The sequence below is a fragment of the Haliotis rufescens genome, unplaced genomic scaffold (assembly GCF_023055435.1).
Source record: "Haliotis rufescens isolate VD_foot unplaced genomic scaffold, xgHalRufe1.0.p SCAF_13, whole genome shotgun sequence".
In the NCBI taxonomy this organism is placed as follows: domain Eukaryota; kingdom Metazoa; phylum Mollusca; class Gastropoda; order Lepetellida; family Haliotidae; genus Haliotis; species Haliotis rufescens.
Window position 1 is genome coordinate 2,386,981 of NW_025963813.1, and position 27,244 is coordinate 2,414,224.

Consider the following 27,244-nt stretch of genomic DNA (forward strand, 5'->3'; position numbering starts at 1 on the left):
CTGGTGTACACAGATATCTTCTGTTCTTGTATGTAATTGACTCCCACCAACCAGCATCATAAGTAGACTACTTTTTCAATGAAGCATTGATTTGTGGCAAGGATTTTTAAAGTCCAAATGTCTCTGATGAATACTCCACGTCCCGTCTTGTTGCAACGGTTTCTCTTATCATGCTTATGTTGTAAGTGTATTGGCTGATACATCTCGCCATTTTTCATGTTGCCATCGTTCAATCAGCTTAATTACTTTCTTACAACTCCAAACCTTAGTTTAAATCTTTTTTGGGGGGTGGGGGGGGTGGAGGTTTGTTCTTTTAAGCCGCACTCAGCAATATTCCAGCTATATGACGGCGGTCTGTAAATAATCAGTCTGGACCAGACAATTCAGTTATTAATATCATAAGCAACAATCCACGCAATTGGGATCGATGACATTCTTCAACCAAGTCGCGAGCCTGACCACCTGATCAAGTTAGTTGCCTCTTACGACAAGCATGGGTTGCTGAAGACCTGTTATACCCCGAATCTTCACGGGTCAGTTTAAATCTAATGTCAGGAGAATAATATTCTGTTTATGTAAACTGTCCTGCCGGGACAAACCCCATACCTTCTGAATACTGAGCCACTGTTGTTCTGCAACCAGGCCGAGTGGAGAAAGAAGTATTTGAAAGATATTTATTTTAATATCTTTCTTTGTGTTAATATTTTATGTCCATTTAGTTACTTTTGTCAGCCGTGATGCATAAACATCACATTAAATGTAAGGTCTAGTGAATCTTTGCTCGTCTGGAGAGGGGTATTTTCCCATACACACCAACAGTTTTGTTAGTGGCCCACGGTGGAACTGTTGGTGTTTGGGCCAATACACCTGGCAAAACACGAACCAGAATTTCATCACCTCCATGGATTGTGGTCATTGCCCCAACACTTTCTGTGATAGATCTGAGTATGCAACTGAGGAATGTTTGGCAAGTTCTAGGTCTGACCACACAGATGTTCTAAACCAATCCTTTTGAAGACTAAATGTAGGTTCATAAGAATATCTCTCAACTTGTTGTAATGTGAAGAAAATTTACCTAAATGTTTCAAGGTCAAGGTGATGTTGGGCCTTGCACAATATTGTTACACTCGGGGCCAATAAAATCATTTTGAAACTCGTATGGGGATCCACATGACCACCTTTTACAGGCATACAATCGGAAGCTCTGTATGTGACTGAGTGTAAATGTACTAATCATTTGGTGATGTTTTATATTAAAAACCAGGGCCCAGATTTTCAAAACGATCGTAGCCCTAAATTTTTTGTAAAGTTATTGTAAGGAAATCATAAGCTATCAAGGCTATTTTCGAAACTATCGTAGCCCTCAGATATCTTAAGTCTATCGTAAATCTAAGATAGTCCCAAACCTGTCGTAAGTTTATTTTATCTTCATTCAAGATGGCGGTATACTTTGTGATTCAAATTGACACTTCGAAAACACGAAGATCGCATCAAAGATTTCACGCCAGAAATCCACATGGCTTACAATATATTTCTATCCGAGTCCATGCTGAAGAAGTGTGAAACAACATACCTTTTCAATAATTTGGGGAGGATAAAAACGGAAGGTGTCTTATTGATAAATCAGGGGCAGGTAATCATAGTTCATACTCTAACTGAGAGTGGTTTCCCTTAGTATTCGCCCGGCGAGATCTTGCTCAATGTTTCAGTTTTCATATAGCGCAGAGTTTTGCTGTTATAATTTCTTGATCGCATTTGTGACAATGCTTATGTCTTTATTTTCGCATTTTCTAAAATTGTATCAATCTATATATGTGAAAAACCATAAGCGTTTCTCATCAAGTTTTACATCTAAAATGATGTGGGACAAGTGGTAATTTAATATTAACTATATAGTGTAGTATTTATTGACTTAACAAGGTAGAATATTTGTATAAAGAGATAGTTAACAAGTGATTAATTATTGTCTGTTGAATAATTGCTTTCTTTAATAAACAGGTGATTTAAGGCATAGATGTATTCCATTAAATATAGCAATTTATTGATTTATTCACAGCAACAGTTATGCACATATTTTCGAGAAAAATCAAGTAAAAAATGGGTTCCCATGCTCATTTGGGTTTCAAATGTCGTCATAAAGTTTCCTATATTTTGAACATTTGAACATTGTCCAAAATTAACTTTCCAATATATTTCTGCAGAAAATGTTTATTGAATGAAATTTACTGATCAATATTAAATAGACATTTTCACCACAATAATCATTGTAAAGGATAGGGTCACCGGACAAATACTATTAAATGACCCTCAGCAATTCTGTCAGACAAGCCAAATGTCACCGAACTACGTTCGGGAATATATTTCACACATTTACAATATTGATATTTTGCTTCTCAGCCAGATTTAAATCAAATCAGACAAATCAGTTAATCAATTAGCCTTACTTTATTTAAAATGACAGAACAGGACTACATTATATGTATGTTTATGCTAACTTGTGGCGTGTTCCATGAGACAACATAACTTGACAATTCCTAAATTATCTCCCTTTGTAAACGGAAATTAGTGTCACTTTCAAATTTTGATATGAATTTTGGATCCAGATAGCTTAAAAAATTTACATCATCAAAATACAAATAGCTTTATATTGTATTTGAGTCCTTTGTTTATTCGTGAAATATATCAGATATGTAAATAACAAAAACTTATATTGTCCTTATAACTCGCTCTACCTGAACAATTTTTGTTTTGAGTGGTTCCAGGTACAGTATTGGTGTTTTCTCCATAAACTTGACAAAAAACAAGCAGTATTAAGAAACTGACCCAGTATACCTCACGTAACATTAGACTTAAACACGCATCTTCAATGCTGAACGCCTGCAGTTCGATCATAGGTCTTGTCATTGTGAATCACGTCCCTTACCTACGTCCTTGACTTTGTACGCGATGTGTTTATATAAAGTTCTGCGGGCTCATGACAGGATCATTTGAAGGTAAAATAGTTAAGTATCTTTTTGGGACATTATTTCAATTCTCATGGCTATATTGTGGTAACACTACACTTATTGATTATAACATTTATTGGGTTTGAAAAATGCCTTTGCATGGCACATGAATGCTATTTGTGTTCGGGTAGTCATCTTTTATCATAAGAACAAAACGGCTACATGTAGGACGTATGTAGGATTGTAGCCAATGTCACTCAAATAGTTGCGTGTTAAACGGTGTGACCTGACAATGTGATAATGAATTTCGTGTCACTTCTCTGTGTTGTTATTGCTAGAGAAATACCCCACTTGTTTAATCTATAACACAAATGAGTTCTCCGTTAGTTTATGATAGTTTCAAAAATCTATCTTATCTTAAACTTAAGATATCTTATCTTTGAACATAAGTTGTTGAGATTTATCTCAGCTGAGAGCGTTTCCAAAATCTAGACCCTGACTACTGACAATATGGTAACCTTCTTGGGATTGGTTGGACTTAGAACTTGGAAGTCAAAGTGTATGTGGTAGAATGTATGTGTCCATAAGATGGGAGTGATTTATTTCAAATGGCGGTTTATACAAGTTAATGCTGGTTTCAAAGACAAAAAATGCTGAATTTTCCAAAAATGTTTGTCTTACAAAAATCTGATGGTCCAGGTTCACACCAGAGGGCGCTGAAGACCTGACTCAGCTCTTTGTATGCAATATACAGGTTTTGATGAAAACTAATATTTTCTTTTAATATTTGGTGTCAACATAAGAATACAACAAGCTACACAGTCACTCAATACTCTGATGCAACAATACTTGTTTGGCAAAGAAAGAATAAAATAAAAAATAGCAAAATATTGACGCTCTTCACTCATTTTCCTAACTTCACATTTGGAACAAAAAAGCACATCTGAATGTTCAATCCAAGGTGGTATTTTACTACAGCTTCAATTTACAATTGACACAAGGGGGAGAGAACTCTTTGTAGGTGTTAAAACAAAAATTGTCATTTTAAAAATTTGAGAAAAAAAATAAAAGCACCCATGATAAAACTCTTTTGTAAAAGGGTAATCAGTTAAAATAAGTTATGTAAGAGTCTATAGCAGAGAGCATTACTCAAAAACTTTTGATCCAAGGTTGTGTTTTACTGCGGCTTCAATGTACTATAATTAACCATTTGGGTAACTTGCAGCACTTGCAATGAGGATGTCTGCACAAGGAGTTTCTTATCTTATTTGGCCCACAAAATATATATTCAATATATATGTGACTATGATAATTAATTTCTCCTTCATAATATTTTGAGTTTGTTGTGAGTTGAAATGACCACATGATTGTAAGTACTTCACATATATTTCCACTATCCAAATCTGCATATCTAGAAGCCATAAATCAAGCAGTTACTGACCCATTTGATTGTTGTCTGCTATAACAGTCAAGATTTAGTTTAGTTTGACACTAATTGTTAGTTAAGTTATTCACTATCTTCAGTTTATCCAGATGCTAAGTGACGTGTATGCCCAGCTCACATCTTCATGGCACGACGGACGTATCACACTGATCTTCAGACAGTGAAAGTGACACAGAAACTGGTAAGACCTGTCTCTAATCCTTACATTGTCATAATCTACATCTGTGTCATCAGGGATAGTCTTCAGTTGCTCAGTGATGCGGCTTGGCATTTGATCACCATCAAACTCAACAATGGGTAGGTTCCATCTTCTAACTTCCAGCCAAGTCCTTCTGGTGCATATTGAACTGGAGTTGGTGTGTGAGCATTTCTCCAAACAACAAAGTCGGGTTGTTTGATCTTTTCCACCAATGGCATCACACCCTCGAATCCTGTAGAGTGGAGCAGAATTTGCTGGAGGAGAAAACTTGTGTATAAAAATACTAATTCCAGTGTGTGACATCTCCGGTCTGGAATATCAGGAGCATACAAACTTCTCAATCCCAGAAATGTTTTCTGATGGTATCTGGGACAACCCCAGACACCTAAACGTTGATTAGCAGGATGACTGGACCATTTGCAAGGTCGACACTTTCCCTTTCTGATGAATGCAGCTGTGTAGTCGCACCCTGTGAAAGTGTACAGATGGAAGTACTTGACACATCTTCGCCAATTACAAAAGATGCTGCAGTGGTGTCGATGTTGCGCTTTGTGTTGTTGCTGCTGTTTCCATCCTCCCACCTTTCAGGTGTTTCAAGTGATGAAGCAGCAAGACTAATTGGTCCAACCTCATCGAGATTGTACTTCCCTGCATACCGCTGTACAATTGCTGAAAATGGGGTATAACATGGCTAATTCCTAAAACAAACCAGTTGATGTGAGAGCCGATCTCCATCATCTGTCTGTTAAAGGGGGCTAGTTGTCTGAGGTCCTGCAATATTCTGTGCAGAGTTGTGTCCCTTGTCATGGCAGAAACCTATGATCGTTGGTTACAATCCCAGTGCGCCCCAATCATGTTTGTCAGCACCAACCTGTTATTGTGGGTTCCACCAAAGTGGTCACCGTCCGAGACCTGCTTCACTGGGTTTTCCTCCCACATAAAGCTGACACTCCATGATAGAACTGGAATACTGTTTATAGAGTGTCCTTAAACCAAACCTACTCACTGTTAACAGACTCCAAATCTTTGATTCTTGCCCAAGGAAACAACATCCTTTTGCTGGGCGACTTCCCCAGCCAGTGAGGTCGGGGAATGGATTATCATGAGCCTGGTGTGTTCATTACTTCATTTGCTGGTGTGTTCATTACTTCATTTGCTGGTGTGTTCATTACTTCATTTGGGTGCGAGGTTAAATTTTGACTCTCACACTCACTAACACTTCATTTGGGGAAGCAGCAACTTGTCGCCTTTATCTTATGGAAGGCTATGACATTTGGAAGTGGATGAGGGACCATAGAACCCTGGACATTCTAGCCTCTATGGTGGCTGCTCCTCTTCAACCTTGGGTTGTAGATATGGCATCAGATGATACAACCGCTCAATCAACTCTGAGATGGAATGGCCAGGTTTGAAGTTGTCCAATGGTTGAGACTCGGTCAAGATGTTCAGCCATTTTGATGTCGGACTCCTAGTCTGATCTGTCATCACAGTTCAAAGCCCCTGGAAGCCCCTGGAAGCCCCTGTTATCCATGGTGACTTGCTCCTGACACTGATGGTCTGATGTTACCAACAGTTCTCTGGTTGGTTTGTGTTTTTGTTAACGCCACACTCAGCAATATTCCAGCTTTTTGATGGCTGTCTGTTTGGTCCAGGCTCAATTATTTACAATCTAGTGATTGACATCATGAACTTTGGGATACAATGACGCCCATCAACCAAGTGAGCAAGCCTGACCACCAGATCCCTTCGGAAGCCTCTTATGACAAGCATGGATTGCTAAAGACCAATTCTAACCTCATGTCGAGCCCATTGTATGATGGCTACAAGTATCCACGTCTTTTCAATGATCAAGCCAGAACCTCGTCGGTAACTGTTGTTTGCGGTCGGTTACTGCTGTATGCGGTCGGTAACTGTTGTATACGTTTGGAGAAGGCTTGGATGGTAAAATGAACAAACTTTGTATCAAGTTTTTTTTAGAAATGCCAACACCAACACCTGTTCAAAATGCACCAGAAGGACATGGCTGGAAGTTTGTAGATAGAACATATCAATTGTTTAGTTTGATGGTGATCAAATGCCAAGCAGCATCACTGAGCAACTGACGGCCAACCCCGATGATTCAGATGCAGATATTGCTGATGTGAGCATCACTGACAGTTCGGACAGTGAAAGTGACACTGACACGCATGTAGAAGATCGATGTGGGATGTTTGTTGTGCCTTGGAGATGTGAGCTGGACATACATGTCACCAAGCATCTGGAGAAACTGAAGACTGTAAATGGCTTGAATAGCAATTTGTGTCATACTAAACAAGATCATGGCTTTTACAGCAGACAACAATCAAATAAATGGGCCAGTAACTGTAAGTTCTTAAGATATATTTTCATTATCCAAATTAGCATATTTAGAATCAAATCATGTGGTCATTTTGATTCACAGAGGAAACTCAAAATATTATCAAGGAGAAATTAATTATCATAGTCACATATATAATGAATATATATTTTGTAGGCCAAATAAGATAAGAAACTCTTACAGAACATATTTTAACTGATTACCCTTTTACATCAGAGTTTTATCTTGGGTGCTTTTATTTTGTCTCTCAAAATTTGTCAAATTTGTTTTAAGCTGTAGTAAAATACCACCTTGGATTGAACGTTCAGATGTGTTTTTTTTCAAAAGTGAAGTAAGGAAAATGAGCGAAGAGCATCAATACTGATTATTTTTTCTTTGCCAAACAAGTATTGTTGCATCAGAGTATTGAGTGACTGTGTAGCTTGTTGTATTCTTATGTTAACACCAAATATTAAAAGAAAATATTAGTTTTCATCAAAACCTGTATATTGCATACAAAGTGCTGAGTCAGGTCTTCAGCGCCCTCTGGTGTGAACCTGGACCATCAGATTTTTGTAAGACAAACATTTTTGGAAAATTCAGCATTTTTTGTCTTTGAAACCAGCATTTACCATTTGAAATAGGTGAAATGAATCGCTCCCATATCTTCTCTTTGTTGTGTTTGCATAATTTCAAAATATGTGTGTCCTATTATCACAATTTCATTGTTATAACCGGAAATAAATTTTCTTCCACTGAATGGCTTTCTTGTTGAAACTCTACACCACGCTTGTTTCAGCGAGAATAAATCTTACCTCTTGTCACAACACATATTGAACTCCACAAGGAAGGACGCATCAAACCAGCAAGCATCATTTTGCTTCTCTTCATTACATATTTTATTTCATATATTACAATTTCACGAGCAACACTGTACAAGATGTGATGAAGCACTACCCGTTCAGTTCACACAGTATTACCGTCATAACAAAACTCTTTTGTTGTTCCATGAGCAAATCTGACATCAACCACCAATAAACACTCAATTATGGTTGTGTTCTTCTTGTTGTATTCATAAGGGACCATGTTTACTTAGCATGCCGTATGACCATAGAAATCTGTATCAAAATGTTAAGTGTGGTACATCATCCGGACCTCAAACCTACGTCTTAGCATGATCCATCATTGGAAATAGAATATCAACAAATCCATATTGAATTACATTCATTGTATATCTTGACTCATGATTGTAATCTATTTTATTAATATCAAAATTTCATTCAATAATATTTTCATTAATTTTGGCGAAATTGTATGTCCCTCCGACACTTCCATTTGCCCTGTTCCACAACCTTTACATAAGCCAACCCCTTTCGATAGAACTCTTTTTCTGGTCCTCAATATTCAGCTTATCTACGGTCATGTACCCTACAACCTTCAATAAACTCTCAATTAACCAGGATTAATGTACATCTACAAATATTGTATAATTTCCTCCCTGTCCCAACCAGTGTCGGATTGCACAGAGTCGACTGTATGAGATACACCATAACCAATTCGGGCTACCTTACAAATGAGTGAGAGAATGTTGTCTCATGCAGAAGTCAGCGATATGCCAGCCATAACATCACTGTAATCCACTCTGCACCAGACAAACGAGTGGTTGATAGCATGAGCAATCATTTTTTATCTTCTATACATAACTTTCCAGACAACAGAAATTTGTACTTTAGCTGAGTGAGTGAGTATGGTTTTACGACGCTTTTAGCAATATTCCAGCAATATCACTGCGGGAGACACCAGAAATGGGTTTCACACATTGTACCCATGTCGGGAATCGAACCCAGGCATCTGCAAATCTCAAAACTAAACAGTGAGTTTAGGCACCTGAAAGAGGGCCGCCACCTTTGCCCCTTGAAGCAATGGCACAGTACAGATCTTCATGTCCGGGTAAATACTTGTTTAAACCACTCCATTACATTACTGCAATGTACAACAGTGTTACGCTCAAAATGAAAGACATGATATCATGAAGCATGGTTAAAGATCTGAAGAGAATTTCATTTGTCGTGATCCGAATGTATTCTTCTCAGTTTTTCTTTCTTGTGTTTGTTATTGTGTCGTTTCCATGGTTTCGTATTGATTGATGTCTGGCTGCTGAAAGGGGTGGAGCTTTGTGATGACTCTGCTGACACCTGCTGGAGTCCTTCGGTGCGGATGTACTTGGACACTCCATGAGTACCTTTCGAGTGGGCAGACATTTTGGCCTGAAAGAAAAGAGATATGGGTGCTTGCATTAACAATCCTGTTTCTGTCTTATGAGGCAACTCTCTCCATTTAGATCTCACAAACCATCCATCATCTTTGTAAATTATGTGATGAATATTTTAAGGTTGCTCGTAAATTGTGTATCCTATGTAAGTATGGGAAACAACCAAGTATGCTAAAGTTCATTGAATTGTTCCAAATCTCTGTCAAGAAGAACTTTGTAAATATACTGATAACATGAAAACTGTCAAAGCTGACGCCTAATATTTGTCCGCCTCACAATGTGATGGATCCTCACACTGAGTGCAATAAAGTCCTGTTCTGTTCTGTTCTGTAGGTCATTATAGGCTTGAGTTGGGTTTGACACAGCTTTAAACAGTATTCCAGTCATATGTCAGCTCAATGTGGGAGGAAAGTCTGATGCTAACAAACCTAGAAACATGATCAGGGCAAACCAGGATTCAAACCCATGATCATAGGTTTCTGAACAGCGAATTGCGACAAACAGAGATCAGCTCTTACATCAACTGGTTTGTGGCAGTGATGTAGGACTCCGATGTTTACCACTTTGGTGAAACCCACGAGCATGGGTATGGTGCTGACAAACCCAGAAACATAATCAGGGCGAACTGGGAATCGAACCCACGATAATAGGTTTCTGATAAGCAACCAACCAAATCACAGAGCCTGAGCAACCAAACATTTTGGTCACACCATACAATTTTACATCTAACTATCAAAGTGGGTTATTTTCCTCTGATATATCTTGCCTGTACACAGACAGAGTGAAGTAAAAGGTCTTCATTCTCTACTTCTTTCACTCACAAATGTTCATGTTTGAAATATGAAATATTTGTGGAATATTAATGACGCCCTACCTTGGCAAAGAACTCCTTATCTAGAGATGTAGTGTGTGGAGCTTTGGCCTGAAAAATAAGAAACATATGCCCTGGTCACTACATGTCACTACAGTTAAGAGGTATGGCTTTAATGTAGCGAATGCATTTATCATCTACATAGCAATTTGTAAGCTTAACAGATACAGTCGAACTTCGGGAAAAACCTGTTTGAGACAACCAACAAGTGAATTTCCGAAAACCAAACATCATGCTATGAGAGATTATTACATGTAATCTGGTCATCTTCGGTTTCTCACTACATTTCAACATCAAAAACCATTTTATTCTACAACAGTGACACGTGACAACACTTCAGTACCGCACTGCCGATGTGTGTACAGTAATCACCTTGCAGCTTGATACCTTGATTATTAATTTTGAGTTTGAAACAATCAAGAATTTGACAGATTTGAGCAAAAATGAAGATAAATATAGAAGGAATTCGAAGGGACAAGGAGATTTCTAAAATACTGGGAATTTGACACATGCAAGTTCGACACGAGGTTAGACTGTCGTTATTTTTCATATGTATCAGAGAGAGTGAGTTGGGTGTAATGCCATATCACGGCGTGTCAGCTTAATGTGGGAGGAAAGCCTGAAGTGATGCAGGCCTCACACGTTTACCACTTCGGTGAAACCCACGAGCACGGGTATGGTGCTGACAAACCTAGAAACACAATCCAGGTGAACCGGAATTCGAACCCACAATAATAGGTTTCTGGCGTGCCCAAGGGACGCAACTCTGCAATATTCCAGCAATATCACACTGGGGGACACCAGAAATGGGCTTCACACATTGTACCCATGTCAGGAATCGAACCCCCCGTCCCCAGCGTGACAAGTGAACGCTTTAACCACAAGGCTACCCGACTGCCCAATTTCACAGTCTGCATTTCATCCATCTCCTTCGACCCTGGTCTTAAAACGATCACAGAAGACTTAAAAAAACAACCAAAACACCTATCCAAAACAAATCCCTGCCTTAACCAAGGTTACTATCATTGTCAGTGGTCTAATCAATGCAAGAACCTCGTGCAGTCTGATCTAGGATCCTTTCCACATCAGGATCGAAGGAGGAAGATGAAATGCATAGTTCGAGATAGGGTAAGTTTGAAAATTTGACCACTCTTCCATCATGTCCATGTTGCTGTGTGCATGGAAACTCGATGTTACAACATACCCATGTCTCCAAACTGTCACATGGTGACGTTGTCATGATAACCAACTATCAAAGTAACAATGACAAAATATCATTGGTTCACTACACCCTGCATATACTACACACTGTAGCCTTGGGTATCCTGCGTATTCTATCATTCACCACCACAGTTTTGTTTTGGAAGTTGGTTTGTTGTTTAACGCCGCACACAGCAATATTCCAGCTGTATGACGGCGGTCTGTAAGTAATCAAGTCTGGACCAGACAATCCAGTGATTGACATCGTGAGCATTGTACCATAATTGAAGCATAAATAACTGGTTTACAATTACAGCCCTCAAATGAGGATAACAATTTTGCATTTACACTTGTCCTCATCCAAATTTTGTAGTCTCAGGCTAGCAGACAAGCGTGAATTTCACAGGCTGACAGTATGGTGATAAGAGCCACCTGTGGACAGTCACCTTCAGCGTGAGATCCTCCTGCCCCCCAGGGTGGGCGACTCCGCCTTCCTCCAGGGTGGGTGTGGCTTGGAAGTGTGCAGCATCCAGACCGGGCGGGGGGTGACAGTACAACAGTCTCCCCTGCAGAAACACAGCATCAGTAAACACAGCATCAGTAAACACAGCATCAGTAAACACAGCATCAGTCAACACAGCATTGATAAATGTTGTTTCAGATTTGACTTTCAGATAAAATACTTCTCTGAGGTTTTAAGATGAACAGTTTCTTTTTGTTTGTTTGTTGTTTAACGCCCCACACAGCAATGTTCCAACTATATGATGGCGGTCTGTAAATAAATGAGTCTGGACCAGACAATCCACTGATTGATATCATGAGCATCGATCCACGCAATTGGGATACAATGACATGCTTCAACCAAGTAGGCGAGCCTGACCATCCGATACCGTTAGTCGCCTTTTACGACAAGCATAGCTGCTTTTTACATGCAAGCATGGGTTGCTGAAGACCTTCTCTACCCTGGTCTGAACAGTTTCTATTGATGCCTAGTGTGTATTAATAATCAATAAGGTAAAGCTGAAAGCACTTCCTCTTTATTGCCCAGCTATCGGTGGAATACAAGTCAACCCGACTAAGTGGTCATATTAAATATAACTACATTAGCACGAATTGGGAATGTTATAATTTTTAATTTTTTTAATGACATTTGCTGGTGACTTGTGGACGTATACTGGTTTCAATGTTTCAGAAATCAGAACCTACATTGACATAATCCTTCAGGATGTATCTTGATGATCTGGGGCAGTCAGGGAGGCCGTTGGAGGTCATGTAGCCACGCATCACTGCAAATACAGTTTTAACATGTTAAAACATTTTCTTTTCTATAACAACAGTTACACATGAATTATGTGAGTGTGTTGGTTTAACACTGCTTGTCACAGTACTCCAGTTATATCACAGCGTGTCAGCTTAATGTTGGAGGAAAGCCTGAAGTGATACATGCTCCAATGTTCACAATTTTAGTGAAACCAATGAAACCGAGAAACATCATCGGGATGAAACAGGATTCAAACCGACAATAATAGGTTTCTAGTGTACTCAAGGGATGCAATTCTGCACAGCAAATTACGGGTCCTTAAGACGGCTTGGCCACCTGTCCCCCCTTTCAAACGTCAAACGTAAACCTGTTCCTGAGTGTAGTCCCTATGTTCTGCCATGTTAAAGCAGAAGCAACCATGATGTTATTACAAGCAAAACCAGACGAAGGACACGACAGATGAAGCACCACATTTTGCCCAATTGCAAAGTCAAACAAGTGTAATACCGCATATTGCCATCTACAGTGCTGTTTCTTGTTCCACCAGCGGTAGATGGTGTATATAAATTAGGACTGACACAAACATGGCCAACAAAACTTCAAAGGTTATCTATTAAACTGTGAGCAGGTCGTGGTCCAAAATTAAATTTGTCGTGTGTGCCAAACAGATCAGCCTTCCCAATTTGCTAAAGTACATATATTCTTAAAATACTGTTTGATTAAAAACAAATGTTAAACATGATTTTGATTGCAGTTACTTAAGTTAGGCAAGCAGTGAATGCATCAAGCATGTTAAGGAGTAATGCAGGATAAGTAAAAATTTGTCTTAGACTTTTTTCATATATTTCGCTTCACGCCAAATGAAGTTTCTTGTTTAATGCTGCACCACGCACTGTTCCAGCTTTATGACGGCAACCTGTTAGTTGTCGAGTCTGGATCAGACAATCCAGGCGATCCCGAGACAATCCAGGCGATCCCGAGACAATCCAGGCGGTCGCGAGACAATCCAGGCTGTCGCGAGACAATCCAGGCTGTCGCGAGACAATCCAGGCGGTCGCGAGACAATCGAGGCGGTTGCAACACAATCAAGGCGGTCGCAAGACAATCCAGGACGTCGCGAGACAATCCAGGCGGTCGCGAGACAATCCAGGCGGTCGCGAGACAATCCAGGGGATCGTGAGACAATCCAGGGGATCGCGAGACAATCCAGGCGGTCGAGACACAATCCAGGCGGTCGCGAGACAATCCAGGGGGTCGCGAGACAATCCAGGCGGTCGCGAGACAATCCAGGCGGTCGAGAGACAATCCAGGGGATCGCGAGACAATCCAGGGGATCGCGAGACAATCCAGGGGATCGCGAGACAATCCAGGCGGTCGAGACACAATCCAGGCGGTCGCGAGACAATCCAGGGGGTCGCAAGACAATCCAGGCGGTCGCGAGACAATCCAGGCGGTCGAGAGACAATCCAGGCGGTCGAGACACAATCCAGGCGGTCGAGACACAATCCAGGCGGTCGCGAGACAATCCAGGCGGTCGCGAGACAATCCAGACGGTCGCGAGACAATCCAGGCGGTCGCGAGACAATCCAGACGGTCGCGAGACAATCCAGGCGGTCGCGAGACAATCCAGGCGGTCGCGACACAATCCAGGCGGTCGCGACACAATCCAGGCGGTCGCGACACAATCCAGGCGGTCGCGAGACAATCCAGGGGGTCGCGACACAATCCAGGGGGTCGCGACACAATCCAGGCGGTCGCGACACAATCCAGGCAGTCGCGAGACAATCCAGGCGGTCGTGTGCGAGACAATCCAGGCAGTCGCGAGACAATCCAGGCGGTCGCGACACAATCCAGGCGGGCGCGACACTATCCAGGCGGGCGCGACACAATCCAGGCGGTCGCGAGACAATCCAGGCGGTCGCGACACAATCCAGGCGGTCGCGACAGAATGACATGCAAGCACCAAAGTCACTGAGTCTGACCGCCCAGTCCAACCACTTACCAACAGCATAGGTTGTTGGGATCCAATTCTAACGTGGAATCCCCATGGGGTTGGCAGAAAAAAGATTATATATTGTTGGTCAATGTTGCTGAAGAGAGTGACACGAGTGTACTTACACCCATATGCATTGAGAAGTTCATGTGCTGTAGGCTGGATGTTTTCATCAACATCTTCTGACTCAGGCAGTGGAATGTTGATGCTGTACATTGTCTCCAGTGTCCTCCGTGGGATGCGTTCACAGATGTAGCAGTGTTAAGGGAAACAACATGGCAGAACACTCACTTGTCTAGGATTACATATCAAAACAGCTCCACAGATCAAATTAGGTGTGTGTGTTCCTGTGTGTGTCTGTCTCTGGGTGTGTCTGTTTCTGTGTGTGTGTCTGTCTGTGTGTCTGTTACTGTGTGTGTGTGTTTCTGTGTGTGTGTCTGTTACTGTGTGTGTGTCTGTTACTGTGTGTGTGTCTGTCTCTGTGTGTGTCTGTTTCTCTGTGTGTGTCTGTAATTTCTGTGTGTGTGTCTGTCTCTGTGTCTGTTTCTGTGTGTGTGTCTGTAATTTCTGTGTGTGTGTCTGTTTCTGTTTCTGTGTGTGTGTGTCTGTTTCTGTGTGTGTGTGTGTGTTTCTGTGTGTGTGTGTCTGTTTCTGTGTGTGTGTCTGTTTCTGTTTGTGTCTGTTTCTGTGTGTGTGTCTATTTCTGTGTGTGTGTCTGTTTCTGTGTGTGTGTCTGTTTCTGTGTGTGTATCTTAATAAGTACACATGTAATTCAATGAGATGAATCAAACTAATCTCGGATCTCCCCAACAAGTCATACACTGTCTGTGAAGGATATGAGAGAAACTGGCGGTACGTGGTCACGCATCTGATCGATGGGCAGAATTCCGTTGACGACCAGGTCAGCCTTGGTGGACACAAAAGACGGGAAGACGAGTCCTGGACAGTCACACAACATCAATGTCGGCTCGACAAACAGTGTCTACAACAGGACACAGCCTTGTTATAAGTGTGGACAGAGTTAAGGTATGATGACATTCTGGCGAGGATCTAAATTTAACATTGTTATGATTATGATTGTTATTATAGCCATGTGAATAGTGCATGTGTCCTTGCCCTTGGTACAGAAGACTTTTCCAGCTGAAGTTTTGTTTGTTTGTTTGTTGTTTCAGCCAATACCAGCAATATTCCAGCTATATGATGGCAGTCCGTAAATAAACAAGCCAGACAATCCAGCGAGCATGATCCAGGACTCTAATTAGCCATATAAAACATGCACCAGTGCAACCTATCATTGAAACAAGAGTCATCAGGAATTGGCGCAATAAGGAAATGGAGCTTGGCGACTTATACCCCACTTTTGGGTCATTGACATTGGGTACCTTCAGTTCAGTGAAGAAAATAATAATGCTGTTCAGTATTTCCCAAATCATCAAAAGCACAAGTTCACCACGAGACTGATCTGTATAGCAAGTTTCATCTAGAAATATTCAACGGTTTTGGGGTCCAAACTTGTCGTTTTCAAAACATGGGGATAAAAAGCAATCTATTAGTTATGTCTACATGACCAGAGTGCATGTAAAAAAAAATTCCAAATTGTGTCTGACAACTTTGATGAATTAATGGGACCAGGGTGCAACATGTTTGTGTTTGGTAAAACTTGGTTTTCATGTCAACATTCACGTGTTGCTAGTTAAATCAAGTTCCCTAAATTGAGCCCTGGCATCGATCTATGCACCTGTTGCTAGTTAAATCAAGTTCCCTAAATTGAGCCCTGGCATCGATCTATGCACCTGTTGCTAGTTAAATCAAGTTCCCTAAATTGAGCCCTGGCATCGATCTATGCAATTGGGATACGATGACATGTATCAACCAAGTCAGCGAGCCTGACCACCCAATCCTGTTAGTTGCCTCTTACGACAAGCATGGGCAGCTGAAGACCAAGTGTATCCTGTGTCTTCACAGGTTCACCAGTGTAATTGACCTGACTGACCTGGAAGTGCTTGGTCCGGCCGGGAGTAGCGGACACTGGCACCTTCTTCATCTGCAGGATGGCGTTGATTGTAGAACTCTTACCAACATTGGGGTAGCCGATCTGTTGACAGGGAATACAACCATTCAGACACATCAAATCAACAGGAACTTCAATCCACATGAATTTACCAGCAGATCACACCAAGTCACCATTATTTACTGCAACAATGACAAGATAAACACTAATCACGGAGTATTGCCGACTGTGACTTAAAACCATCTTTTGTGTAAGAGTGTGGGAGTTTCTCACCATGCCTACAGTCGTGACATCAGCCTTGTACTTGTCTCCAGTGTGAAGGTTCCTCAGTATATCCAGCAAGTCCGGGCCGCTCACAATACTGGCGGAATTAAACCGGGACACGTCCGCACTACAGGAGTTATCTCCCTTACCACTGTCCACGTTCTCACTGCCTGCCTCACTGTGAAGGCGTGGTGAACCCGTTTGGTCCGTATCTACATTTGAGTTGTCACTTAGCCTATTCTGTGTTTCAGAGCTAGGCTCACTGTTCTCAGACTGTGTGTTTTCACACTCCATGCCCTGAGGATCATCACTATCAGTGTCCACAGCAACATCACCCTCTTCCTCCTGTTTGGCTTCTTCCTTCTGTCTGTTGGCTTCCTGTAAGGCTGACCAGAACACAACTCGCACATTCTGGGACGTGAAATAATCCACCCAATGCTGCCTAAAAGGAAAGATGACTTCAAAGTTTATCACCATTTGACATACAGGCTGTAAAAATTCGTTGATGCCACACAATGTCAGATCAATAATAAAGGGTTCATACTGGAAGTTAAGGGGCAAATTGATGAGGTTGAGGAGGGGAAAAACGACAAACTAAACATGGTACATGTGGTACCCTGTTTTCAAAATGTTCAAATTAGAGGTTTCCAACATAGAATTGATACCTGCAAATGTTATTTGAAACTGAACATGTTAGGATGAGTGAGTGAGTGAGTTTGATTTTAGGCTGCCTTTAGCAATATTCCAGCATTATCACGGCGGGGGACACCAGAAATGGGCTTCACACATTGTATCAATGTCAGGAGCCGAACCCGGATTTTCGGCATGACAAGCGAACGCTTTAACCACGAGGCTCCCTGACCTCCCCTCATGTGATGAGCTTTAGAAATTAAAAAATGAACCTGTCTACCATCACAAAATACAAGCAAGCTAAATTGTGTCTGCAGGAGAGATGAGTTGCGACATTGATAGAGTCAAAATATTACAGCACACTGAAATTTTCCAATTAAGGGATCAAACAGGGTTTAATGAGCCATCAATTTCTGCTGCATGAGTAGGGACTCTCATAGATTTTAGCAATACTTCAGCAATATCATGGCGGAGGACACTCGAGTTGGGCTTCCAACATCGTGCCCATGTGGGGTATGGAGCCAGGCATGATGAGCAGACGTTTTAACCACAACATCCCCAACTCCATCATCACTGTCAATTTGTAGCTGTAACCCCGAGGAACACTTTGGATGATATGATGTGTCTCTGCTACTGCCTCTCACCTCTGTTCCTCAGTCAGGTAGTCGGCCTTGTTGACAAGCAGCAGGTTGACCTTCGTACTGCCCACCTCCCTCACATAGCTCTCAATGTCCTCACATCGGAACAGCAGAGGGCTCCGTGCATCTACGATCTGGACAACAACATCGCTGAAATCCAAGACAATGTCATCATATCAGTTGATAAACATACTATCATTGAACCCTACACTACCAACGATCCACATACTATCATTGAACCCTACACTATTATCGATCCACATACTATCATTGAACCCTACACTCACTACCATCGATCCACATACTATCATTGAACCCTACATCGATCCACATACTATCATTGAACCCTACGTTACCACTGATCCACATACTATCATTGAACCCTACACTACCATCGATCCACATACTATCATTGAACCCTACACTATTATCGATCCACATACTATCATTGAACCCTACACTACCATTGATCCACATACTATCATTGAACCCTACACTACCATCGATCCACATACTATCATTGAACCCTACGCTACCACTGATCCACATACTATCATTGAACCCTTCGCTAACAGGGTGTTACGACTGGATCCATTACACAGTCTCCATCCAGTCTTACTTCTTGCCAAAGTATTGTCCATGTTCCAACAAGATCCAATATATTTCACATTGCACATTAATCCATCAAAATCCAAATGAAGTTCACCCACTGCCAACTGGGCACATAGAGTTTTATACAAGCCACATCCATTCAAAGCCAGTCTCAACCTAAGAACTTATCTCTTTGTGTTGTTTGAGCTAAAGAAGACAAATAGCCAAGCTAAAATTACATAACATCAGTCTTTTCTTGGAAAGCATGGTAAGCTTACCAGGGCTTACAAAAGACAAGGGAGTGTTGTTGGTGAATAGATGAGTTTGTTAATGATCAACACTGGCAACACAAGTTTATAAAGGAGGAACATGCTGTCCATGAATGTCAGTCTACATGTCATGGATTCCCATAACACTACCATGATAGTGCTTCATATTCTACCAGTGATCCATACACTACCATGATAGTGCTTCATATTCTACCAGTGATCCATACACTACCATGATAGTGCTTCATATTCTACCAGTGATCCATACACTACCATGATAGTGCTTCATATTCTACCAGTGATCCATACACTACCATGATAGTGCTTCATATTCTACCAGTGATCCATACACTACCATGATAGTGCTTCATATTCTACCAGTGATCCATACACTGCCATGATAGTGCTTGCTATTCTACCAGTGATACATACACTACCATGATAGTGCTTCATATTCTACCAGCGATCCATACACTGCCATGATAGTGCTTGATATCCTACCAGTGATCCATACACTACCATGATAGTGCTTCATATTCTACCAGTGATCCATACACTACCATGATAGTGCTTCATATTCTACCAGTTATCCATACACTACCATGATAGTGCTTGATAATCATGATATTCTACCAGTGATCCATCAGCTACCATGGCAGGGGATGATATTCTACCAGTGCTTGATATTCTACCTGGAGCTGATATTCAACCAGTGATCCCCATATGCTACCATGTTAGGGCTTGATTTTGATATTCTACCAGTTATAAATGTTAACATTATTTCGGGACTGGTCAATATCTGAAGGGGACCGGTGGGTGAGAATACGTGGCATCACAAAATGTTAGGGTGGGTGTCAGCACAATATGATATAGTCCCAAGACCAATCTCACTGGCCCACCCACCCCTTTAATAAATTACCAGTCCTGAATATATAGGCCAAGGTTCATATCTCAATATATTATCATTAAAATGAAGCATTCTTGTTTGTACCATGTACCTCTTCTCTATAACGCACTACATACCTCCTCTCTATAACACGCCACAGCTGTCGCCAGAAATCCAGGTTCTTCTCATACGGCGTCATCACTATGTGCTCCACATCTTGTAGGCTGTAGGGAGAGGAACAGCAATTCAGTCAAATAACAATTATAACGCACAACACAACACAACACACTGCACCGAACCGCACACCACACCACCGCACACCACACCACACTAGTGTCCCTGTTTACCGATAATTACCAGTTGTCTATCTGTAAAATTTGGCTTGGACTGGTAATTCATGTGACTGCCAGTCCCTGTGGACCAGCAAATAAAGTATCTTGTCTGTTACCATCAGGGTTTCCCCTTGTCTATTTTTAGTGCAAGGTAATACATTTTCCATTGCTTTGAGGTTAAATATATATTTGTAGTGACTTTGTCTCGAAATATTAAAAAAAAGAAAATAATATTGTGACTGAACTTTGGGTGAATGACATGTAGATCTGACTAAGTTACTTCAGATATGACATAATTGCAATGAATACAATGTTGAAAGAATTAAAACCAGGTAATTTTCATTTTTTTTCTATGTTGAAAGTTGGGACTGACAAATATTTGGGGGGACTGGTAATTTTTAGAGTTTCCAATCTGCCAGGACTGACAGTTTCAAAAGCCAGCGGGAACACTGAGCATGTATCACACTACACTAGAGCTTGTCAAGCTAGTGTTATCACACTACACTCCAGCTTGTCAAGCTAGTGTTATCACACTACACTACAGCCTGTCAAGCTAGTGTTATCACACTACACTCCAGCTTGTCAAGCTAGTGTTATCACACTACACTAGAGCTTGTCAAGCTAGTGTTATCACACTACACTCCAGCTTGTCAAGCTAGTGTTATCACACTACACTACAGCTTGTCAAGCTAGTGTTATCACACTACACTACAGCTTGTCAAGCTAGTGTTATCACACTACACTACAGCTTGTCAAGCTAGTGTTATCACACTACACTAGAGCTTGTCAAGCTAGTGTTATCACACTACACTACAGCTTGTCAAGCTAGTGTTATCACACTACACTACAGCTTGTCAAGCTAGTGTTATCACACTACACTACAGCTTGTCAAGCTAGTGTTATCACACTACACTCCAGCTTGTCAAGATAGTGTTATCACACTACACTACAGCTTGTCAAGCTAGTGTTATCACACTACACTACAGCTTGTCAAGCTAGTGTTATCACACTACACTACAGCTTGTCAAGCTAGTGTTATCACACTACACTACAGCTTGTCAAGCTAGTGTTACCACAGTGATTAACATCACGAGCATCGATCTAGGCAATTGGGATACGATGACATGGATCCACCAAGCTAGCCTGACCAGCCATTCCCTATGTCAAAGTATGCAATCAACAAATGTCAACAACATTTTTCTTAATATTTTGTTTTGCTGACCTAGCAAGATTTCTCCTCCATTCCAGGAAGGCATCTCTCTCTCGTAGGTCAAGCTGCTCAGCGGTAGTGCTCTCATCCCACTTAGGCCTGGAACAGGAGAAGAAAATAATAAAGAGTAACCTGGATACGTTTTATTACATATTTACACATTCTAAAAAAATAAGCAGTCTTCAACCATTGCTTGTTCATTGTTTAATGCTGCACCAAAGCCAATTCTAACCCGCATCTTCACAGAGAATCATTCCTTGAGGTATCATGACACATATTTGTTCATTTTCGGTCTGATATAAGAATGCACAAAAGTAAGGATGCACGAGTATAGGTATGGTGTTGACATCAATAAAACAATGCCATTTTCCATTAATTATATTCATTATAACATTATAAAATGATCAAAATTTCAACATTCATTCTATTTAGGGACAAACCCACAGCCTATGGTTCTGACTCCCAGTACAGACAATTGAGTAAGGGAGTTGGATTTAACATCACTTTGACATTAATTCAGTTAATGAATGGCTTGTAAGGACATCGTGAAGAAACGATCCATTTAGCTGGCTCCCACAACCAGCATTGTGTGGTGGGGACCACTTCCAACCCAGAATCCCCATCTTGCAAAAGGACTCAACTCTGTACAGCAAGTTGCTGTGTCTTACATCATTTAATTTTCCATGACATGGCTGGGATCGAACATAGTGAGCAAGTAGATGACTTGTTTTTTTGCACGAACTCACAATGAAAGGAATTTACTTGAATGGTTATGGCCACGCAACACTGCTCACCTTCGCGGAATCCTCAGCAGACTTCGATGTTCATCTTGAGCTTCTCGGATCCTCTTCTTCTCCTCCTCCGAGAGAGTTGCAGCTCTTTGGGGGTCCACAAACTTAATGTTCAGCTTTTCTGCATACAGAATACATTTGAAAAAAGTTCAACACTGCTCAGAACAATATTTCTGTTTATATAAGGGAAAGCTTTATGAGAGAGAAAGGTGAAGTGACCCAAGATGCGTACTAAATAGTGGGAAGGATGAAAGGCAGTGGGTTTTTCATTCTGCCAACCCAAAATAATGTAAGTAAAATGTAAAAATAACCAATTCATCTACTGTCACTCTCAACATTAATAAATTGTTTAAAATACTAGTTCTAAAAGCTGTTGAAAATTTATCTGTGACGAAATCCAAAAGCTATTTGAAACGAAAATATCTTTTGCCATGCCCACGAATGTCTGGGCAAAAAGTCTGTGTCCCCTACCCCACCCCATACCAACAACAACAAAGGAACAGGAAACAATCACATACTGCATTGCAGAATGATATATAACCAATCCAGCCTGGCCAGACACCTCTGCCCCCTCTGTTAATGTATAACAGTTGTAATAGTAGCAGCTCTCAGATCATTTTGTGTACAGTAAGTCAAGTATTACGTGTGGGTCCATTGAACTCCATCCACAACAAAGAGTGAGTGAGTGAGTTGGGGTTAACACCGCTTTTAACATTATTCCAGTTATATCACGGCGTATCAGCTTAATGTGGGAGGAAAGGCCGAAGTGATGCCGGTCTCAGACGTTTACCACTTCGGTGAAACCCACGGGCAAGGGTATGGTGCTGACAAACCTAGAAACATAATCAGGGCCAACCGGGATTCGAACCCACAATCATAGGTTTCTGGCGCGCCCAAGGGATGCAACTCTGCACAGCGAATCGCGGTGCCTTAGACGACTGGGCCACCTGTGCCCCCTCCACAACAAAGAGATCACAGAACAATTTAAGATCAATTTATTTCTGGCAGTGTGACGAACAGCACATTAGTCACAATAATAAAAAAGATTAGAATGTTACCTGCAGTAAACTCTGTGCCCGCCAACTGTGCTGTGCTGAGGAATTCATCCAGGTGGGACTGTTCGGTCACTGACTGCAGGTTCAACCTGCCCCAGTCATAACCATCATTCAGTTCACTTGTGTGTAACTGTCAAGGAAAAACATATATCATCATAACAATACCACTGCATTCTATGAAATAATTGTGAGGCTAAGAAGGAAAGTCTTTTTTCTTCATTATCAGTAATGATTAGGGCTCCAAGCCAGAAATGGTTAAGAGCAGTTTCCAGTTTTGTCCAGTACCCTGTTTTTCGGACAGCCATCTATGTTGATCTATGTTGAACCAACAATTATAGGTTTCTGGCACACCTGAGGTAATTGCACAGTGAATTTTGTTCTGAGACAACTGGATCATCCATGTCCCCGGTATATGGAGGTCAACTGACTGAACTGGATGACCGCCCCCACCCCTTTTAGAAATTCTTCATAATGAACATATTTTCATAAATAGTTGGTTGGCTGGTTTGTTGTTTAACGCCGCACTCAGCAATACTCCAGCTATATGACGGCAGTCTGTAAATAATCGAGTCTGGACCAGACAATCCAGTGATTGACATCATGAGCATTGATCCACGCAATTGGGATCGATGACATGCATCAATCAAGTCAGTGAGCCTGACCACCCTCTTAAAACAAGCATGGTCGCCTTGTATGGCAAGCATGGGTTGTTGAAGACCTATTCTACCCCGGATCTTCAAGGTGCCCCTTCATAAATGGAGGTGTGATAAACTACATGACTATGACGTTGCTCATTATATCAATCACAGGTTTGTTGGGTCCAGACCCGACTACCTGGAATATTGCAGTGTGTCGCTATGTAGCACCACAGTGACAAACCAATAATTTCATTTATAACATTCATATTTCATTTGATGGAGTCGGGTTTATCAAATAAATAAACTTACAAAACTGTTGTCCCCAACAGTCCTCTTCCCTGGCCCGAACCTGTCCTTGATTATGCCTCTACCTATAGCATTGCCCTGCTTCTTCTTACCCATCGTCACCGTCTGTCACTTACTGTCAAGCACTTATGTCACTTCTTTCACTGCTAACGTTATTTAATGCATATATTTCACAACAGATAGGAACTTCAGGAAGCACACATGTGCACGTGGGCAGCGAAGGAAAAACCTATGTCTGATTGGATAATATTTATCAAGGGACACAACTCTAATCAGTGTTGTTAACGTCAGCCACTGAAAATAGTCACTTCGATTGCGGCACAAATTTATCGGGTGTTTTCTTTTTGTTTCTTACCACACATCCTGTGTAATTTCAAAGCCTTTAAAAATTGAAATGGTTACCAGTTATAAACATCGTAAATCTGTTGTCAGTAGTCAAGAAAATTAAACAAGCTTTAGCTGATTTCAAATCTGCTGTATATAGATTACATGATTATTTTAACACATTCACAACATCCACTTTTTATAGAGCTTTAGACTCGACGTTTGATCAAAAGTTATAAGGGGTGATCTTTTAAACATAGTATATATATACATATTTATCTCCTAAACTAACAAAGGAATAAAAACAAATAGTTAGAACTTAGATCGTCTCACTGTCTGACATAAATATATTTCACGTTACACTGTCGATAATGATCAGGGAGGCCATAAATTTGACATCGATTCCCTGTCATGTTTTTCTCTGAATGTATCCTTCTGTGTTTTGTTATTAAATTAATGTTTAATTTCACCAAAACCAGCCACTGGCTTCACAAGATAAATTAACCATTTTGAAAAAAAAAGATTGAAGGGATATAAAATCTCTGAATTTGTTTACAGCAACGGTGTTGACGTTCAGTTCAAAGATTTAGTTTCAGCGGCGTTTTAAAAACAGTGAAACCAATCGTACTTGTGACATACGCAGTGATCGGGAGGCACTGTACAACCATATTTAGGTACTGTCCATCGGAGAGAGTCGAATTTGAACCTGGCTGTACCATTACCGCTGTACTATTCCTCAACCTCGAGAGTTTCAATGCATAGAATCATGCATTACTCAAAGGTTCGACGACCGCCTCCGTGGTCTTGTGGTAGAGCGTCCGCCCGGAGAGCGGAAGGTCCAGGGTTCGATCCCGGGCCGCGTCATACAAAAAGACGTTAAAAGATTGTACTTGTTGTTACCCTGTCTGGCGCTCGGCATTAAGGGGCTAAAACAAGGACTGGTCGGCTCGGAGTCAGTATACTGTGTCTGAGTGGGGTATTCATGTTAAACTGCGGCATGGTATCTCAGTGAGGTAGCACTATAAATCGGCATCAGTCCGGACTAGTACAAGCAGCCACACACACACATACACGTGCATGCACGTCGCTATATAAGTGCAATAATCTTGGACGCGACGTTAAACCCAATTTCACCTCACCTCACCTCACCTCAAAGGTTCGACATGCAAATTACATTGTTACTATACAGTTCTGCAGGCCCAAAGCGCATGTTCGGCAGGTGTTGTGTTGGCGTGGAAACACTCATCTTCCCGAGGCATTTTTCCATTCTTGCGGAGAAACTGGACCTTTATAGTCAGTTAACGCCCTTGTCTCGGGAAGATGGGAAACACTATATATGTATTTATCAACAAAAAAGACAATATTCTGAATATAATATTTTATTTTAGAAAGAATACCCATAGTTTCCAAAATGGATCCGGTTATTGCTTCACGATCGGTGAACGTGCAGTCTGAAACAACAAGAACACAAAACATTCACATAAGTAACAAGTATTTGCTACATAATACAGATCTCCTGCCAATATAAGGCGAATGGAAGTGAACTGTAAGCGGTAAAGGGTGTTCAAGTATGGCTGCCTTACTTTCAACAAGGCAAAATTGTTGAATGAAATCATTATCGTATAGTGAGAATAAGTGAATAATGTTTACTTTAGCTGCAGCTAGATCAGAAATATTCCAGCTGAAGCACAGCCGGCTGTACATAATAGTCAGACAAACCAATGGTTGATATAATGAGCAACGTCCCACGCCATAAGGGCACCCACTCAACTAAGTCACCGAGGTTGCCCACAAGATCTATATAGTCGCCCTCTATCGACAAGCAAACTGATAATTTTATCCCGGAATCATCACTTTTTGGCGTTTAACATTGTCACTGAGTGTCAATGAATCTTCAATACCTTTTCTTTCTCTCAGCCGTGGTGTCCGTGACCGTGTCCGTGACCATGACCATGACCATGACCGTGACCATGTCCATGACCGTGTCCGTGACCGTGACCGTGACCATGTCCATGACCATGACCATGTCCGTGACCATGACCGTGTCCGTGCCCGTGTCCATGACCGTGACCATGTCCGTGACCATGACCGTGTCCGTGACCATGTCCGTGACCATGTCCGTGACCATGTCCGTGCCCATGACCGTGTCCGTGACCATGACCATGACCATGTCCGTGACCATGACCGTGACCGTGACCATGACCGTGACCATGTCCGTGACCATGTCCGTGCCCATGACCGTGTCCGTGACCTTCACTTAGGGTCACGAAAATAACTGCAACTGAAATGACGCAATGTTCATGCGCTTGACAGTCCCTCACAATAAATTTCATTTAAAATCATTAAGTGTCTCCGCAATTAAAGTTGAAACCTGGCTACATTACTTCTAATACAATGGGAAGGAGAACAGTAGAAAATATTAAAAAAACCAGCATGATTTAAAAATTCTAATCATGGACTGTATTCGTATTCAGATTAACCCAAACTATGACTACACATGCAATATGATTGGACCATGGAGTAAGCAAAACGACGCTCTACGTTTTAATTATATCTGCCTGTTCAATTTGTGAGGTAAGCACGATGTAGATCTAAGACGTTTATACCAATTAGATGACACCCGCGAGCACGGATCTGTAATCCTAATCAGGGAGAATCCGGGATTCGAACCCACTATATTACGTGACACTGGCACGCTTAAGGGATGCAACGAATTGCGGTGCTTAAATGACTGGGCCACCCGTGCCAAGGTATGCATGTACATATGAATACTAGATAT

The 27,244-nt window shown here is 41.3% G+C and overlaps 1 protein-coding gene across 1 annotated transcript; it reads right to left on the reverse strand.

The window, feature by feature from the left end:
- Nucleotides 1–7,795: 7,795 nt before the first annotated feature.
- LOC124115469 (large subunit GTPase 1 homolog) lies at nt 7,796–24,366 on the reverse strand. The gene is made up of 14 exons (XM_046476475.2): nt 24,145–24,366; nt 23,201–23,327; nt 22,146–22,263; nt 21,364–21,450; nt 19,947–20,033; nt 18,070–18,213; nt 16,805–17,237; nt 16,514–16,615; nt 15,359–15,502; nt 14,646–14,772; nt 12,473–12,552; nt 11,713–11,832; nt 10,070–10,117; nt 7,796–9,190 (listed from the first exon to the last, which is right to left on the reverse strand). The coding sequence occupies exons 1-14, from the start codon at nt 24,235–24,237 to the stop codon at nt 8,984–8,986; spliced, it is 1,917 nt and encodes a 638-aa protein (XP_046332431.2). The 5' UTR covers nt 24,238–24,366; the 3' UTR covers nt 7,796–8,983.
- Nucleotides 24,367–27,244: the final 2,878 nt, after the last annotated feature.

What these genes read in the sequence shown, in the direction of transcription:
- LOC124115469 (XM_046476475.2), bottom strand. Translation starts at nt 24,237, where the DNA reads ATGGGTAAGAAGAAGCAGGGCAATGCTATAGGTAGAGGCATAATCAAG. An exon ending in CTGTTGGGGACAACAGTTTT is followed by an intron (nt 23,328 to 24,144) that starts GTAAGTTTATTT and finishes TTTCCTTGACAG; the next exon opens with TTACACACAAGTGAACTGAA. An exon ending in ATAAGGAGTTCTTTGCCAAG is followed by an intron (nt 9,191 to 10,069) that starts GTAGGGCGTCAT and finishes CTTTTCTTTCAG; the next exon opens with GCCAAAATGTCTGCCCACTC.